This window comes from Vigna unguiculata, chromosome 2 (assembly GCF_037176805.1).
Source record: "Vigna unguiculata cultivar grain cowpea cultivar isolate G323 ecotype 2 chromosome 2, ASM3717680v1, whole genome shotgun sequence".
NCBI classification, from domain to species: Eukaryota; Viridiplantae; Streptophyta; class Magnoliopsida; order Fabales; family Fabaceae; genus Vigna; species Vigna unguiculata.
Genome location: NC_140793.1, coordinates 36,163,430 through 36,179,103, shown reverse-complemented (window position 1 = coordinate 36,179,103; position 15,674 = coordinate 36,163,430). Strand labels below are relative to the sequence as shown.

Genomic DNA, 15,674 nt, shown 5'->3' with positions numbered 1-15,674 from the left:
TTTTTTAAAGCTGCAATGATTGTGTCAAAAATCTTTGGTAAAGATGAGCAAATACCAGGGGAAAGGCTGTGATTTTTTTATTACTAATAATAGTTACAGTTGCATGGAACATTTACTTGACTGCCTTAAAGCAAGGACCAAAATCTACAACGACTTATCTATGGTATCATTGTAGTAGAAAACGAGAGAAGTTCAAACCAGCATCAAAAGACTAGCATGAGTGTCCACTAATAAGTCAAAGTCATTGTCATTCACCTTCTTTCCAGCAACTAACCCTTAAGCAATCTCCAACTTCTCCACTGCTACAATCCAATCAGAGCATTCAAACACTTGCATGTGTCCCATAGCTCAAGACTTTCAAAATGCACAGGGGTTTACGGATATTCTGTCTTAAAGTAAGAAAAACATTATAAAATACATAGAATAGAAAGAAAAACACATGACACTAACAAGGTTCACTCAAAAAAGATGAAGTACCATCATCAAAAACTGATACAAAAGGGCCAAGATGTTGTTACCTGCAGTTGAAGGATCATTATCACAATCCAACCTTTCTTGAACCAAGTTTATCTCCATGCAGAGTGACTTTCCAGCAATCAACTTGGAATACAAATACAGAACCCTTTTTGGGAACAACTGCGTGATACCAAATAGATAGTAAGTATTTGGTCATCACAAGTTTGAAACGAATAAACTAAAGACAGATGGATCCCAAGACATCACAACTTCAACTTCATACAAGCTTACAGGAATAACAACTTTGATCATGCAACGCCAGTCTCTATTACCTCGAAATTTATCATCTTCAGTAATTATCCCAAATGCTTCTGCAGTTTCACGAATCATGATGCCATGAATTCCTGTAAAATAAGTTATTTTACACTCCACAACTGCAAAAGCAGATGGACTAGGTATAGTCAGTGATAACAACTAGATATAGGAAATAGAGGCTAAAACAACTAATTTTTTCACATAGACACATATCAAAAGCCCAACTCTTTTTCTTCTGATGGACTGTGAAAAGGGTTATGCAGGAAAGAGGGGATTTCAAAGGCAAGGAAAAGTACTCATCAGGGAATGCTTTCTTGGACAAGAAAAGCAAACACTTGGTTTGCACCCTAAACCAACCGGCAGGTTACGCTACTATTGAACTCATTGCCATAATTTAAAACATGATCATGCAGAAAATCTTATATCAATCAGAGATATGACCAAATTATAATATATAAGTAAGTGTAAATCCAACCTTACAAGCTACTTTTGTAATGTTAAAATAGATTTAAAATTCACGTTCAATGGTCTTGATGAGATCTGTTGGTCCTGCTTTGTAAACTGTTATCGAATTGTTATCAAACCATTCACAAATATGTAGTTCCATGCTTAAGATGAAGATATGAACAAATTGTAATATATATATATATATATATATATATATATATATATATTTATGTATACACGCATACACTCAACATCACAAGCAGATTGTAATATGAGCTTTGTGTCTACTAATCAAAATCATTAACTCTTTCCATGAACATCAAAAATAAGCTCTGACAATTCTAGTACAGAGGTAACAGCAATTTTAACACACTTTTCAACGTACATAAAAGAATTACACATTAAAACATATTCATCTTTTGAGGAAAAAAAAAGGAAAATAATTGTCCTTATGGCCAATGATTGTCTAGGTATGCAACTTTTTCCTTTTTAATATAAGATTATCGTAGGTGTTTTTAACCCATTAGAAAGTAAAAAAGAATGTGCTCAAACCTAAAATGAAAGCACCATGTAGATCTGCACCTAGGAGACATTGAGTCAGTTGATTCTTCCTGCAATATTAAACAAGTTAATAGTCATAAAAGCCTCAAGAGGAAAGCAGCATAAAAATGATCACGAATTACCCTCCCCAGTTGCTGGAGAATCTGAAGACAAGAAACAGATTATTTTCAACTCGACAATAATTAAACAAGATGTACCCAGTGGATTTAAGAAGCGACGTTACGTAATCTTTCCACATTTCATGCATTGGCTTGAAAATATCGAATCTGCAAGCAGAGTAAACTATTAGGGAACAAAAGAAACTTCATTTTAGAAAAAGTGTGACCAATAAAACATGTACAAAACATTATTTGTACATAGCATAAAACTAAAATTCCCAAACAAAATGCTGAAATAAAAGATTCCTCAGAACAATATACATTATAACAATTGCAGCACTTAAAATTAACATTAAGGATCAACATATTGTCAGGAAGTGTATTTTTAACTTACTTTTGGAACTCCTGAGGAAGATATAATGATCCATACTTTTTCTGCTGTCTCATAGACATGTGTTTCTTAGAGCGTTTTGAATGGATTTGCAAAGCTCTGGTTTGAGAACCAGAAGAAAGCGCCCGTCTTTGTACAAAATTATCAAGAAGGATCGAGTTGTCAATTTTCATGTTTCTAGATCCTTGCATGTACTTTTGTGCAGCATCTCCCTTTAGAAGAAGCTCATGCAATATGCCATCAATCGAACCTCTTCTTTCAGAAGAAAACTGCAAAATAAATGTCAAAGGTGACAAATACAAATTTCCACCAATTTATCATTGGTAATGGAAAAAACTGCATCTTTCAAACTTCAAACTTGAAGATAAAGAAACTTCCGCATTCTGGTTAGATTGGGAGCAAAGACAGTTGTTAATTGGTTAAAAGGTGGCTTTTAATATCTGTGGAATTATTCCATGCATGCGTGTTTGTTTTAGAGTTAAGACGTTAGAGGAGATTAATTATTACGGATTTATAATGGAAAATTTTATCAGCAAATGCTTTGATTAGATTGTTTTTAATACTCTCATCCAGGACATGAGTTCCAGAATTACCTCACTATTTGGGAGCAGATTGCCATTTACAGGCACAGAAAGTTGGGCATATACAAGACCATCTTCATTTTCTGCAAATAAATAGTAACATCATTTGTCCATATATATTTAAGTGATAAGTTTAAAATATACTTCGCATAAAACCCTCAAAATAAAAAAAGATGAAAATATAAAATAAAGAAATTATATATCAAAGGATAGTATGACATTGAGTTTCCAGTACCTCGTGAATTGGTATGACCGGAAAAGCTGAAATTTCCTAAAAGGGGGGAAATGGAAATTATCAGCTAAATGTCAAACAAGATATTTACAGATATTTGCATCAGTATCATAATGCAGAATTCACAGATTAACTACAAAAACCAAGACACAGGACAAAATACTTCCAAATGTAGATTATAAGTTCTTATGATACTAGTAAAGAAAAACAAGTGCAAGTGAAACATTCTACAATGTATTAACTTACTACCGGCTGTGGAGAAAGAAGGAAATAAGAACTATCAACAACAGTAAAAGATGAATTACCTTTCTTGGGTGTGACTGATGATGAATGCAACAAGTGCGGAGAAGGATCTTCAGAAGTAGAATCCGTAGGAACAAGTGGTTTGCCATCTTCATTTATACTCTTTTTGTTTTTCTTTTCTTTTTGGAGAACCTCAGCTTTAGCAAAAGCTATTCTTCTCTCCAAAGCCTCCAATGTGCGTTTCCTTGAATCCGAATCCATAGACACCTACCCAGCCACAATATGATAAAAAAGAAGAGAGAAAAGGTGACAAACGGCCAAAATATAATACCGCAAAAGAATCATCAAATTAATATGTTCTCAAACATGAAAATGGAAAACTGCAGAATAAAGAGGATTCTTAGGCTGCCATAAAATTTCTGAGAAAAAACACACATGCAGAATAAAATCTAAAATTCCAAAGAGAATAAGTTTCCTAAAGTTAAAAAACATCAAATAAGGCTTTTTTTGTTGTGCTCTTCTGCCGTAGCAATCATAGTTAGCTGCTGCACGTAGTCTAAACCATTTCATTCAGAAGCAATGTAGCGCAGTAAAAAAGGATAATTAAGTAAAGAAATCGACAAATTTACAGTGTTTATTTTTCAGACAATTTATCAAACAGAACAAAGGCATTTGCCACTAATCAATTAAAAACATGAAACCGTAGATATAGCATGAAATAATTAGTGATATTTTGAAGTTTTCGGGAAGTATTATAAAACTATGACTAAAAGTAGTAGCAATAAGAGAAATAAGCCATGGAGGTTTCAAATGGAAATCATATAAATCATCAAAGCTTCGAACGCATACCGGAAACAGAGAAGGTCCCACGAAATTCAAATTTCGACTAAAAGAGCTTCTTCGCCGCGAAAATTCGATCAGATTGAAAGAGAAACACCGCTGCTCAGAACCGCCGCGGAGAACCCTAGGCCCGTGTCTGTTTCAAGATTTCTCGGTGTTTTTGTAGCCAAAAAAGGGAGCGACACTCTCTGTACCAGGTGATTTAACAAAAAGCGTGAGCGAGGATTTAAACGAACAAAGCAGAAAATAATTCTTTGCAGCTGAGAATACCTTTTATATGAAAGAGAAAAAACAAAACAAGAATCGATTTCTTTACCTTATATAGGATTTGGTAGGAAAGTATGATTTGGTGATTCTCTCAAATTAATTTTTATCCTTTCAATCAACAATATAAATTTGATATTTTTATTATATTTTCTCATTTTTTTTATTTCTTTTCGTTTATAGAAATAATTTGCATTTCAGAGATTTAGTAGATGAAAACACTAAACTTTTCACTAAGTTTTCAAGTAAAAAAAATTTAGTTGTATGGTAAAAAGTAGATCAAGATAAATGAATAACCTAACCCGATTTTACTTGATCCACGGTTGAATTTGGTCTAGCTCGTTACGGACGGTGATTAAACAGATTGGTTCATAAATTCACATAATTAAAAAAATAAAAATTAAATTCTAATTCTAATTAAAATCTAAATAAACTTCAATACAATTCAAATATAAATTAAAATTACAAAAATATAAATTATTTATTTGTTAACTAAAAAAACCAACTTAACCTGATTTAAATGTAAAGTTTAATTTAATAAAAAATATATACTTATATGACCTTTATTAATAGATTGATGAATTAATCCGATTCACTCAAATTGAATCTGTGACAAATTTAATTGATTCGCGAATTTTAACTCATTTTGATAGTTCTAATAAAAAGGCTAATAAAAAGGACAATCGATATGATAAAAAGGCTAATAAAATAAAAAGGCTAATAAAAAGGAGAGTTGATGGTATTGAATGTTATAACTTTATCCCTTCTGAGTTTTTTAAGTCACACGAATGTTAGTGAATAATTAGCTTAGATCAGGAAGAGTTTATCACCCCTACTAGTCCTTTTCAACTTTCACCTCAATTATTATCGGTCAAATTCAAGAGTTTATAGTAGTAAAAATTAGAAGGCTAAAATTAATATGCATTTCAAATCAACTCAAGCATAATAATAATTAAAAGAAAATATAAATACGATTAAATATTTAAAGTAATAGATAAAATAGTTTGTTGGTTATAATTTAAAGAATTTATTTTATTTAAAAAAAATCTAAAAAATAAGATTTAATGAATAGTTACAAATATTGTTAGTTTATATTTTTAGATATTGTTATGTGATTACAAATTAAAAATAATGTTAGATATTATGATATATTATTGTTAGACAATAAGATAAGTGATAAGAAGATACCCTTAATTATTGATTCTAGTAAGAAAAAAATTGGGTTGTTACATATAAGACTGGGCGCCCTTGTGCAAGCAAAGACTCTTAAGCTTAAACATGAATTGAAACTTAATAATCCTGGGCAGATAGAGTAAAAAATGCCCTAAAAAGTTGCAAAATATGTCATTACAGACTGATATCTGTTATCTGATATCCCGAACTTAACCCCAATTAGTATGATTTGCTATGTACAAAATAATCACCTAAAGCAAAAACCATACTTTCAACTCCCCGTGTACTCCTACATTCTCATTCAAAAATTCCTAACTGCAAAAACTTTCAAAATATGAAGCCTCACAAGTTTCCCAACCAGGTAATTTAAGACCGAGCTTATCACATTCTTATCTTCTTCAATCTCATATCAGACCAAAGAAAAGAACTGCAGCATGTTTTCCTCTCCTCCCCCAAACATTCATCCAACAAAAATTATCCTAAATAAGACAAAGACAAAAGCTAAACACAAAAGAAAACAATAGACTATATTGACGCTACCCTTTCAAAGCAAATTGTTATAACCTAAGTGTTAAATTATGGTTGTCGCTGCATCTTTGATATTCCAAAAAAATATGATCAAACACAGTCAATGCTGCCGTAGCTGTGGTTGTTTTGTGCTGTCAGAAAAACTGCAGAAACCTTGACTACTCACAGTTCTAACTGTGTTTTAAATTTAAAACCTTGAACTGTTGCGAAATCTAAGAAGCAGCAACAGAGGAGACGGAAACTCTTCTGGCAGGACGAGTAGATTTCTTCACATAAGATGAATTCCACTCGCCACCATCTTGAGCATAGTAATCCATTGGATAATCTCCACCAAAATCTTCACTTCGTTTTGCATTCCCCTCACAGCAAGAACCACTCCTCTGACAACAACCCACACCATCTTCACAAACCTCGTTCTTCTCCCACCACCCAGGTATCACTCCCAGAGCAACCTCTGCTTCAAAAGATGTAAGCACCGGTTTCACAAACGCCTCACCCCAGTCAATGGACAACCTCGGACACGCAATCTGAATCCAAGCATCCACAGAATCCTCAAACAGAGCAACCCTCCCAGGACTTAACTCCGACATCAAAACCACAGTGTAATCTAACCCTCTCTCCTTCATCTTCTTCTCCAACCTCTCCAAAATCCTCGGATTCCCTTGTCTCCCAAGAGTCCCCAAAACCACACCCCAACTCCGAGCCTCCCTCGCTTTCAAAATCGCATTTTTCCTCGACCGCTTCATACCCACGTGATCGTATTCCTCCAGAAACAACTTCCCCATGTAAGGGTCATACCTGAATGCCCTAATCCCCGGATTCGCAATCATGAACGCCTCCAAATGAAACCTTCCGTCCGCCACAAACACCAAAACGCTTTCACCAACGTCACAACCAAGCGAATTCGACGACACCCTGGGCGCGGTGCAACCCAGAACCTCACCCGCGGAGAGCGGCTTCGACTGAGGAACCAAAACCCTAAACCCTAACTCCTCCAATTGGGGCTTCGCAGCGCGAATCGCTGAGGCGAATTGGATTGTCCCGGCGACAACGAGGGTTCGGGGACGGGATTCGAGGTTCAACCTGACGGTGTCGACGAAGTGAGGGACGTCGATTTTGATGTCGACGAAAACGTAGAGGCAGGGGATCGTGGTGGCGTCGATGGGGACGAGGCAGCTGTGTCCGTAGTGGATGAGGAGGTCGGCACCGAGGGCGGCGGCGGCGAAGTCGTCGACGCAGCAGGCGCCGTAGGTTACGTCGCCGAGGATGTAGCAATGGGTGACGGCGGCGAAGGTGGTGAAGATGTCGGAGAGGGAAAGAGAGTACATAAGGAGGCCCTCGGGAAACTGGAGGGCGACGCGCTTGGCGCCCGTGGAGAGCACGCGCCAAACGGACTTGTGAATCTCGAAGTTGTAGTTGGAGGGGAGGACGGAGATGGCGGCGTTGAGAAGCGGGTCGTTGAGTATTGAATCTGGAATTTGATTTTTGATGAAACGCTTTGGCCTTGGCTTTGTAGCATTGTTGGGTTGGTGAGAAGATGATGAATGGGGAAGAAGGAGCATCTCTGCTTCTGCTTTGCCTTGCTCTGACTCCATTGCAATTCTTCTCTGCAAAACCCCTTCTTCTTTCTCTCTATTTTCTTGCTTTCTTCTCACACCAAATTTTTTAAATATGAAATTATTCTATTCTACACTGATCTAGGATTAAACTTAATTACGAATTTCAGTTCTGGATAAATTATTCCTTAATTATTTCACTAAATTACACTATATTTTTTTCAATTAAGATTTATAAACTTTGTTTATTTATTTTTTAATTGAGTCGTTATATCTACTATTTTTATTAACGGTGAATCAACCATAAGAAATTTAACTAAAATATGTTTGGCTAGACTGTATTATAAAGATTTAAGAAAAATAATTACTACTATTTTAATTTAAATATAAGTATGGATTAATAAATCAAAAGATATAAATATATATATATAAAATAATTCTAATTTACTTTAGGTATAAAAATGTTTTTATATTTCTTCGTGAAATAGATGCCGTATTGTAAATAACATTTACTTCCTCGGTTTTCTTTATTTTTGAAAAAAATAAATACTCATTTGTACAGTTCAAAGCAATATTAATTTGTATTTTATTTGTATTTAATTTTTATTTATATGAATTCATTGCAAAAATAAATAAAATTTATTGAATGGTTTAAATTACACTCTATATTACAAGTAAGCTATTGAATTATAGATTTTCAAGTTTTAAATGTATTAATATTGAATGTTAATTAAACTTACTTTGCTTTATCAAAACAAATTAGTCTCTTGTTTATTACATAGAAACGGACATAAATAACAATAGAAAGATTTTGTTTAACTAGGCGACTTCATATTCGAGAAGAACTAGACATTCTGAATGGGGAGACTAAGAAGTTAATTTATCCTTTCATTAATAATTAATACATACTATATGTTTTAATGAAAATGTTTTCCAATACTAATTGTTTATTGAAATTTAAAATTAATAATAAAATAGTCAATTAACATTTTGACCATTAAATTCGTCTTCAAGTCACATCAAGCTTGTGTTTGGATTTGAAATAGTTGAAATGAGTGAATTTAAGAGTCAGAAGTGAAAGCAAAATTATTTAGAGCAAGAGAAAGATGGTAAAAACTGAAGAGAAAAAAAGTTTCTAAAAATAAATATTATGTCCAAGTATTAAAATATTTAGTCACTTTCATAACAGTCTAACAGTTTAAAAAGAAAAAAAAATCCTTAGTTTATACAAATGCATAAAGGAATAACAAGATCGGATATCTTCTAAAAAACACTGCACTTCCAAAAATAAAAAACACTTAAATCAGAACCGTACCGTGAGTACATATAAATATTGCTCCAGAGTATAGATAAATGTACAGTAATTCAATAGTTGGGAGCTTTCCGTCAATATTCCCAAGAATTACAATAGAAAATAGAATTGATGAGTTTCACAAGCAATGCAATTCCAAAGATTTTATGGGTGTTATGTAGCATATATAGTGAACTAGCTAGAAAGATATATATTCTATTATGGTACATGTGCTGATGGTAAGGCAAATGAATTAATAACTGACTCTCCATCTAATCCTGTTTCCCTTACAAAAGGACACCGAATCAAAACCTGAAAGATACATGCGTATGATCAGACAAATAAGCATCATCAATTCTACAACTGGTACATGAGATAACAGGACAAAAAAAATTCTGAGTTTAGAGAATGGTTGCCTCAAATCAAACAGAACCAAGATAAAATAAAAGTCGCACCACGATCAGCTCTTTAGAGAGTCACGATGCAAGCGCGATAGATGGAACAATAGCGAGCATGCAAGCATAGGTTCAAAGACCACCTGCACCAACAGTGAATGATCAACAAGGTAACAATCAAAAGAATAAACCTTTTGCACAACTAAAATTAAAATAATAATAATAATCTCGCTTGACATTAGCTGATACGAAAAAGAATAGATGATTGAAGTTTCATGCATGGAAACACACGGAGAGGGAAAAAAACGACGGCTCGGACTTTCTACAATAATATCCATACCTGTATGACAACGAATGGACAAGAAAGGCAGACAATAGGTGCAACTCATCCCAGATTGGGGGCGCGACACAAGAGTGTTTAACAGAGTCCCACTACGCCTTCACGTTGACTACCAAAAGTAGATTTACTTAGGTACCAGAACCTTTTAAAAAATAATAACTAAACAAAAGCATCACTAAACAAATAAATCAAGTTTGTTTTCCAATTTAAACCCGGAGAAACAGTATCTATATCATTTCTGAACCAAAAGAATGTCTACCCAAAGGGGAGAGAGGAGAAAACCACTTAAATATAATCAAATCATCCAACCAGGGATAATTATACATCTACTGGCTATAATAAAAAATAAAACAGATCACAGAAAAAACAATAATTTCAAAGATGGACATCCCTTCATAGGTTATGTACCAAGCATAAAGTCTATAAATAAACAGCCATTAGAAAAAAAATAGCAACACTAGGATCAAATTAGAATGGGATCTTACCCTTTTACACAACAGAGTATTTGCCCGGTTGATTTCCACCAGGAAGTTGCAAAGCCTGATTTGTGATGTCTTCCAAAACACGTTTCAACTGTGCTTTAGCTGTCTTAACAGACTGCTCAGTAGGACCTTCAATGAACAAGTAGAGTTTGCGTTCTCCAGGTCCTGGGATCTTTCCAGGTGGGAAGAACTGTCCCCTGGTGGTAATGGCAGCTCCTGTCCAATCAGATATGGGGCCTAATGTTTCCTTATGAGTAACTTTCCACCGAGCATTCTGGGGGAAATCATTTATTTCTAACTCGGCCTCATAATGCTCTGGTAATGCTTCTGATTGTATTTTTTCTATGTTGCGATGCAGGTTCATCGCAGCTAGTGCTGCTCGAGCTGCCCCATCATTTGCAGAAAGGGGTAGCCCAGTCCCAGGCAAAACTGTTGGGGTTTGGAGACCAAGAACAGACGGAAAAGAAACAGGCAGTCCACCATTCGAAATCAGTTGAGCAGCAGAGATGGGAGTAGGCAATGCAGGAGCATTAACTTTAGTGGCAGCAAGAATCTGTGCAAGAGCAGGATGCTGTGAGATATCACCTCCTGCCTTCCGAATACCTTCATCTTCATCTTCAGAATCTGACTTGTCTTCTTCAAACCCATACTCCTTGGCTTGTGCTTTCTTTGCTGCTCTCCTTACCTCATCTTCCTCTTCATTAAATTTAAAACCACTTCCTCCATAACCAGTCCCATGGGCTTGTTCCAGTCCTTGGTTCACCTTTGCCATAAAGCTATCAGCAAGAGTTTTCAGATCATTGGGAACAGTCTGCTCAGATAATTCCAAGGCTTTCAGCAGATCAGGTGCATATCTTGCCTCTTCCTCAGATATAAATGTAATGGCACAACCCTTGCGGCCAGCTCGTCCAGTGCGTCCAACACGGTGTACATAATCTTCATAGTGGTTAGGAACATCAAAATTGATCACCAATTCTAGCTCCTTAACATCTAATCCCCTGGCAGCAATACTTGTTGCAACCAACAAATTGCAGACATTGCTTTTAAAGTCAGATATTGTGGATTCTCGATCTGTCTGGTCCTTAGCCCCATGAAGAGAAAGGCATGGATAACCATGCCTGAGCAGATCCTTGAACAAACTATCACATTTCTCCTGGGAGTGAACAAATATCAGGATCTTCCCTTTCTCGTACCATTCCCCTAATATTTCTAAGAGTCGAAGGAACCTTTCATTATCTGGTCTCACCTCAACTAGCTGTAATATGTCTTTGTTCACTACACTCCTCCCGCCAACTTGTATTTCAACAGGTTTATTCAAAACCTTACGAGCCAGAATTTCAACTTGACGAGGGAATGTAGCAGAGAAAAGAACTGTTTGACGATCTGGACGAATATTCTGAACAATTCGTGTAATTTGAGGTTCAAAGCCCATGTCAAACATTCGATCAGCCTCATCCATGACCAGATAAGTGACTCTCCGCAAGTTAGTTATTTTTCCGCTACTGGTGCATAATATGTCAATCATCCTACCTGGAGTACAAACAACTATCTCAGCACCTCGTTTCAACTCACTAATTTGTTGAGCAACACCAGAGCCTCCATACACAGGCACACACCTGAGACCAAGCACCTTAGCAAATTTTTTTATATCACTGTGAATCTGTTGAACAAGTTCCCTCGTAGGGGCCATAATAAGCCCAATAGGTCCATCTCCGGCTACAACCGGTGGCTGATCCTTGATATGCCTCAGCATAGGCAGAACAAATGCAAGTGTTTTGCCTGACCCAGTTTTAGCAATCCCTATGCAATCTCGACCGCTCATGATTACAGGGAGTGCCTGAGCTTGAATAGGCATAGGCTTGTCAAAGTTCATCTTCTTTATTGTCTCCAAAATTTTGCTAGCAAGTCCAGTCTGGTGCCATGATTTTATAGGCTTTGGCACATCCTTCCCGTGTATCTTCAATTCCAACTGTTTCCGGTATGCTGCAGCTTCTTCTGGAGCAATCTTCGAGATCTCCTTCACCTCAATATAAAAAGTTTTCTTGAATGGTTCATAGTCAATCTTTGAGTGGTCAACTAGAGAAAGCTTCTCGGCTTTTGTTTTCTTCACTCTTTTCATGAACTCGTCATCATCTTCATCCAATGGATCCCTCTCAACTTCATCATCAGCATAATCTGAGTCAGACTCTTCACCAGGAATTATTCTGCCAATAGACTTATTTGAACCTTTCCTTGACTGTGCACCTCGACTTTGCTCATTCCCTTTATCTTTGGCTTTTATGTCGATGGCTTTATCAGAAATTACTGATGTCACAGCATTGTTCAGCTTTTCAACTTCGGGTAGAACCATAGAATTCATGAAAGCATCCAATGGATCTATTTCCTCATCATCAGGTGTACCAGCAGTTCCCTCCTGTAAATCAGATGTAATTGTCCCATTATCAGTGTCTACCACCATCACATCTTTAGGTTCCATATCAGCAGGTTTGTCATCTTCATCTACATCCATACCTGTATCATGCTTCTCAGTACCCGGTCCTTCTTCATCATCAGATTCCCCTTCTAGCGTCCAGGTCTTTCCAGACTCGGGTTCATTAGTACTTACTTCGCCATGCTTTTCTCTTTCTGCTTCTTCTTTCTTCCTTCTTAGCTCTTGCCACTCTTGAACTCTCCTCCTCCGCTTTTCCATTTCTTCATCCAACCTCTTTTGTTCATTTTCCATCTCCTCTTCACGGGTAGGTTTTTTCTCTCCATCTTTGGTATCTGAGTCATCTCCGACAGTCTTTTTTCTTGGGCTTCCTTCACGTTCCTCTGATTGCCTGCTTGGCTTGCTGACGCTCCTTTCCCTCTCCCTCTTCTTGTAATCACCATCTTCTTTCTTGTGCCGCTTTCTATCCCTCTCCCTAGATTCACCATCACTGTAATCACTATCAACTTCTCTACGCTTCTCCCTCTCTCGTGCTCTCCTCACCCTTTCTCTTTCCTTTTCCTTCTCTCTCTCATGATCCCTCCTTTCCCTTTCCCTCTCTCGGATCCTCTCCTTATCCTCTTTTCTTTCCCTCTCTTTCTCCTTTTCCCTTACTCTGTCTGTCCTCTCCCTGTCATCCCTGTCCCTGTCCCTTTCCCTTTTCTTCTCTCGACCTCTTTCCCTATCCACATCCTTGTCTTTATCTTTTCGCTTCTCCCTCTCTCTATCATACTTGTCTTCAGAATCAGTACTCCTCTCTCGTTCATGTCTTCGGGACTCACGATCCCTCTTCTCCCTATCCCTGTGCCTCCCATCGTTTTTATCCTTACCCCTTTCTCCAGTTCTATCACGGTCACGGTCGCGGTGACTCCTCTTAGAATCCCCATCTTTCACCTCGTGAATTTCTTTCCTCGATTTATGCTTTCCCTCATCCATTGCTTCCTCCTATAAATTCACACCTATACGTTAGTAATGGTAACACACTACAAACACGCAGTATTCCTAAACCCTAGGAGCGAAATCCGTTCAGGAAGCACGCTGACGCATACTCAAATGTAAGGACAGAGTGTTTCAAAGCAATTACCACAGCAACAAAAATTCACAAGAAAGGTAAAGCATATACACAGAGAATATTTCGTCGCATCAATGCAAATCAGGAATTGAAAAAACACGGTGTGGCATCAAGCGGAAACAGAGCATATCAAGAATTTTGAACCGCAAACTGGGGATTCGAATTCACGTGATAGAGTCGAGCACGGCAGAACTCTAAAACGAATTTCAATCGAAATGCAAATCAACAGAGCAAGAGAAACAAAAAGCATAGTATTGAAAAGATAGAGAGAAGTGCGAACCTTCCGACCGGGTTTCAAAATCGGAACAGCAGAGAGAAACAAATGAATTTCTCAGTCGCTTAGAAGGCAAGCTCGAGAACTAGGGCAGGGCACTCCCTCGCTGCGGCAACAAACAGACCAAAACGGAAGTGTTTTCAGTGTCGCAATACAAATAACAAACAATATAACAACATCTCAGAAACAAAATTCATTTTTGCAGCTAATACAATTAAATATTTTCATAGCATATATTTTATAAATGTTTTTAAACAGAAAATACCCATTTTCGTTTTATTTGTGGCACAGAATAGAAAACTGTACACGTTTTTTTTTTCGATAGTAGTCTTCAAAAATAAAAAATTATGTATGGTTAATAGATGAATATGATGACTACGTTCCTTATACATTTAGATTTAGTTTTCATCTTTACATTAGTATGAAAAAAGTATTTATTTAAAAATATCAAAATTAAACGACATTATCAGTTAGAGAAATTTAACAGGGATATTTTAAATTATTCAAAACTAAATATATAAATGTATTCGTACGAATTATTATTATTATTACTAGCGTAAACACAGGCGCTCTCCTCTCAAAACTACTCATTTACAAATACTACTGGAAGGGCATGGCACGACAGCAATACCACAACAGATATACTTACCGACAAGAGAGAGCGAGACTGACCCACCTGAGAGAGAAGGCAAGAGTGACTCCCTCCTATCACTTAAAGGCGGCCGGAAGAAAGTTTTTCTTTCCCACGGCCTTATTTACCAAGCTCGGGACTATAGGAGCATTTTTGGAATTTGAGGTATGGCTTGTGATAAGGAAATGTTCGCACTTATTGTATACGCATTTTAATAGGTGATAATAATATAATATTATTAAGTTAAAAATGAAGTGAAATGATAAAAATAAAGTGAAATGAATATAAAAGTTAATTGTTGATGAATAAAAAAAATAAGATAAACAATTTTATAGAAAATAGGTAAAAATAACCATTAATTTAAAAAAATAAGGAATAATTATATTATAAAGGGTAAAATTGGTATTATGAAATGTGGACACAAAAGAAAGAATCATCTTTATTATTGTTATAGATTATTATTATTATTATTATTATTATTATTATTATTATTATTATTATTATTAGGTTTAATTAGTTATCTCGATCAAATGTATCAATTTTATATCCGTGTTTAAAAATGTGTCAATCTAGTCTCAACTTTTAAAAAAGTGTCTTAATCAGGTCCCTTTCAGACAAAAATTATAAAGCCGTTAACTGAATTCATGACTTTTATCACTAAATTTTCATATAAATATCAGTACTTAATTTTATAAGTTATTTTAGATATCAATATCCTTAAATGTGTTAATAATTTTTTACTTAAATTGACCTACTTGAAATATCTTTTCAAAAAATTGGCACTCAATTGACACCTTTATAAAAACGGGTATCAAACTGACACATTTAGATGAAAATGAATATCATCCGACTAATTAAACCTTATTATTATTATTATTATTATTATTATTATTATTATTATTATTATTATTATTATTATTATTATTATTATTATTATTATTATTATTATTATTATTATTATTATTATTATTATTATTACTATTTTGTAGGTGATAATAACCATATCGACAGTATACTTGGCTAAAAAATCATTGATT

The 15,674-nt window shown here is 35.6% G+C and overlaps 3 protein-coding genes across 7 annotated transcripts; all 3 read right to left on the bottom strand.

Moving 5' to 3' along the window:
- Nucleotides 1-52: 52 nt before the first annotated feature.
- Nucleotides 53-4,425, bottom strand: POP4 (ribonuclease P family protein). Its single transcript, XM_085668474.1, has 10 exons — nt 4,174-4,425; nt 3,387-3,591; nt 3,085-3,120; nt 2,862-2,932; nt 2,272-2,537; nt 1,977-2,045; nt 1,771-1,829; nt 789-890; nt 519-636; nt 53-385 (listed from the first exon to the last, which is right to left on the bottom strand). Exons 2-9 carry the CDS (start codon nt 3,583-3,585, stop codon nt 539-541), a joined length of 900 nt encoding a protein of 299 aa, XP_085524600.1. The 5' UTR covers nt 3,586-3,591; nt 4,174-4,425; the 3' UTR covers nt 53-385; nt 519-538.
- A 1,251-nt stretch (nt 4,426-5,676) lies between these two features.
- On the bottom strand, nt 5,677-7,798 carry LOC114166536 (diphthamide synthesis DPH2 family protein). The gene has a single exon (XM_028051288.2). It carries the CDS (start codon nt 7,722-7,724, stop codon nt 6,342-6,344), a length of 1,383 nt encoding a protein of 460 aa, XP_027907089.1. The 5' UTR covers nt 7,725-7,798; the 3' UTR covers nt 5,677-6,341.
- A 1,166-nt stretch (nt 7,799-8,964) lies between these two features.
- On the bottom strand, nt 8,965-14,219 carry LOC114167710 (P-loop containing nucleoside triphosphate hydrolases superfamily protein). 5 transcript variants are annotated; one of them, XR_014986171.1, is made up of 5 exons: nt 14,013-14,219; nt 10,197-13,605; nt 9,712-9,820; nt 9,393-9,514; nt 8,965-9,288 (listed from the first exon to the last, which is right to left on the bottom strand). XR_014986171.1 is itself a non-coding variant. In XM_028052809.2 (3 exons), the coding sequence occupies exon 2, from the start codon at nt 13,594-13,596 to the stop codon at nt 10,201-10,203; it is 3,396 nt and encodes a 1,131-aa protein (XP_027908610.2). In that variant the 5' UTR covers nt 13,597-13,605; nt 14,013-14,219; the 3' UTR covers nt 8,965-9,514; nt 10,197-10,200. The 5 variants fall into 5 exon arrangements, 1 of the variants encoding a protein (XP_027908610.2); XR_003600334.2 differs by having other exon boundaries at nt 9,432-9,514; XR_014986176.1 differs by lacking the exon at nt 9,712-9,820.
- Nucleotides 14,220-15,674: the final 1,455 nt, after the last annotated feature.

What these genes read in the sequence shown, in the direction of transcription:
- POP4 (XM_085668474.1), bottom strand. Translation starts at nt 3,585, where the DNA reads ATGGATTCGGATTCAAGGAAACGCACATTGGAGGCTTTGGAGAGAAGA. An exon ending in ATCTGCTCCCAAATAGTGAG is followed by an intron (nt 2,538 to 2,861) that starts GTAATTCTGGAA and finishes TTTATTTTGCAG; the next exon opens with TTTTCTTCTGAAAGAAGAGG. An exon ending in CTTCCTCAGGAGTTCCAAAA is followed by an intron (nt 2,046 to 2,271) that starts GTAAGTTAAAAA and finishes CTCTGCTTGCAG; the next exon opens with ATTCGATATTTTCAAGCCAA.
- LOC114166536 (XM_028051288.2), bottom strand. Translation starts at nt 7,724, where the DNA reads ATGGAGTCAGAGCAAGGCAAAGCAGAAGCAGAGATGCTCCTTCTTCCC.
- LOC114167710 (XM_028052809.2), bottom strand. Translation starts at nt 13,596, where the DNA reads ATGGATGAGGGAAAGCATAAATCGAGGAAAGAAATTCACGAGGTGAAA.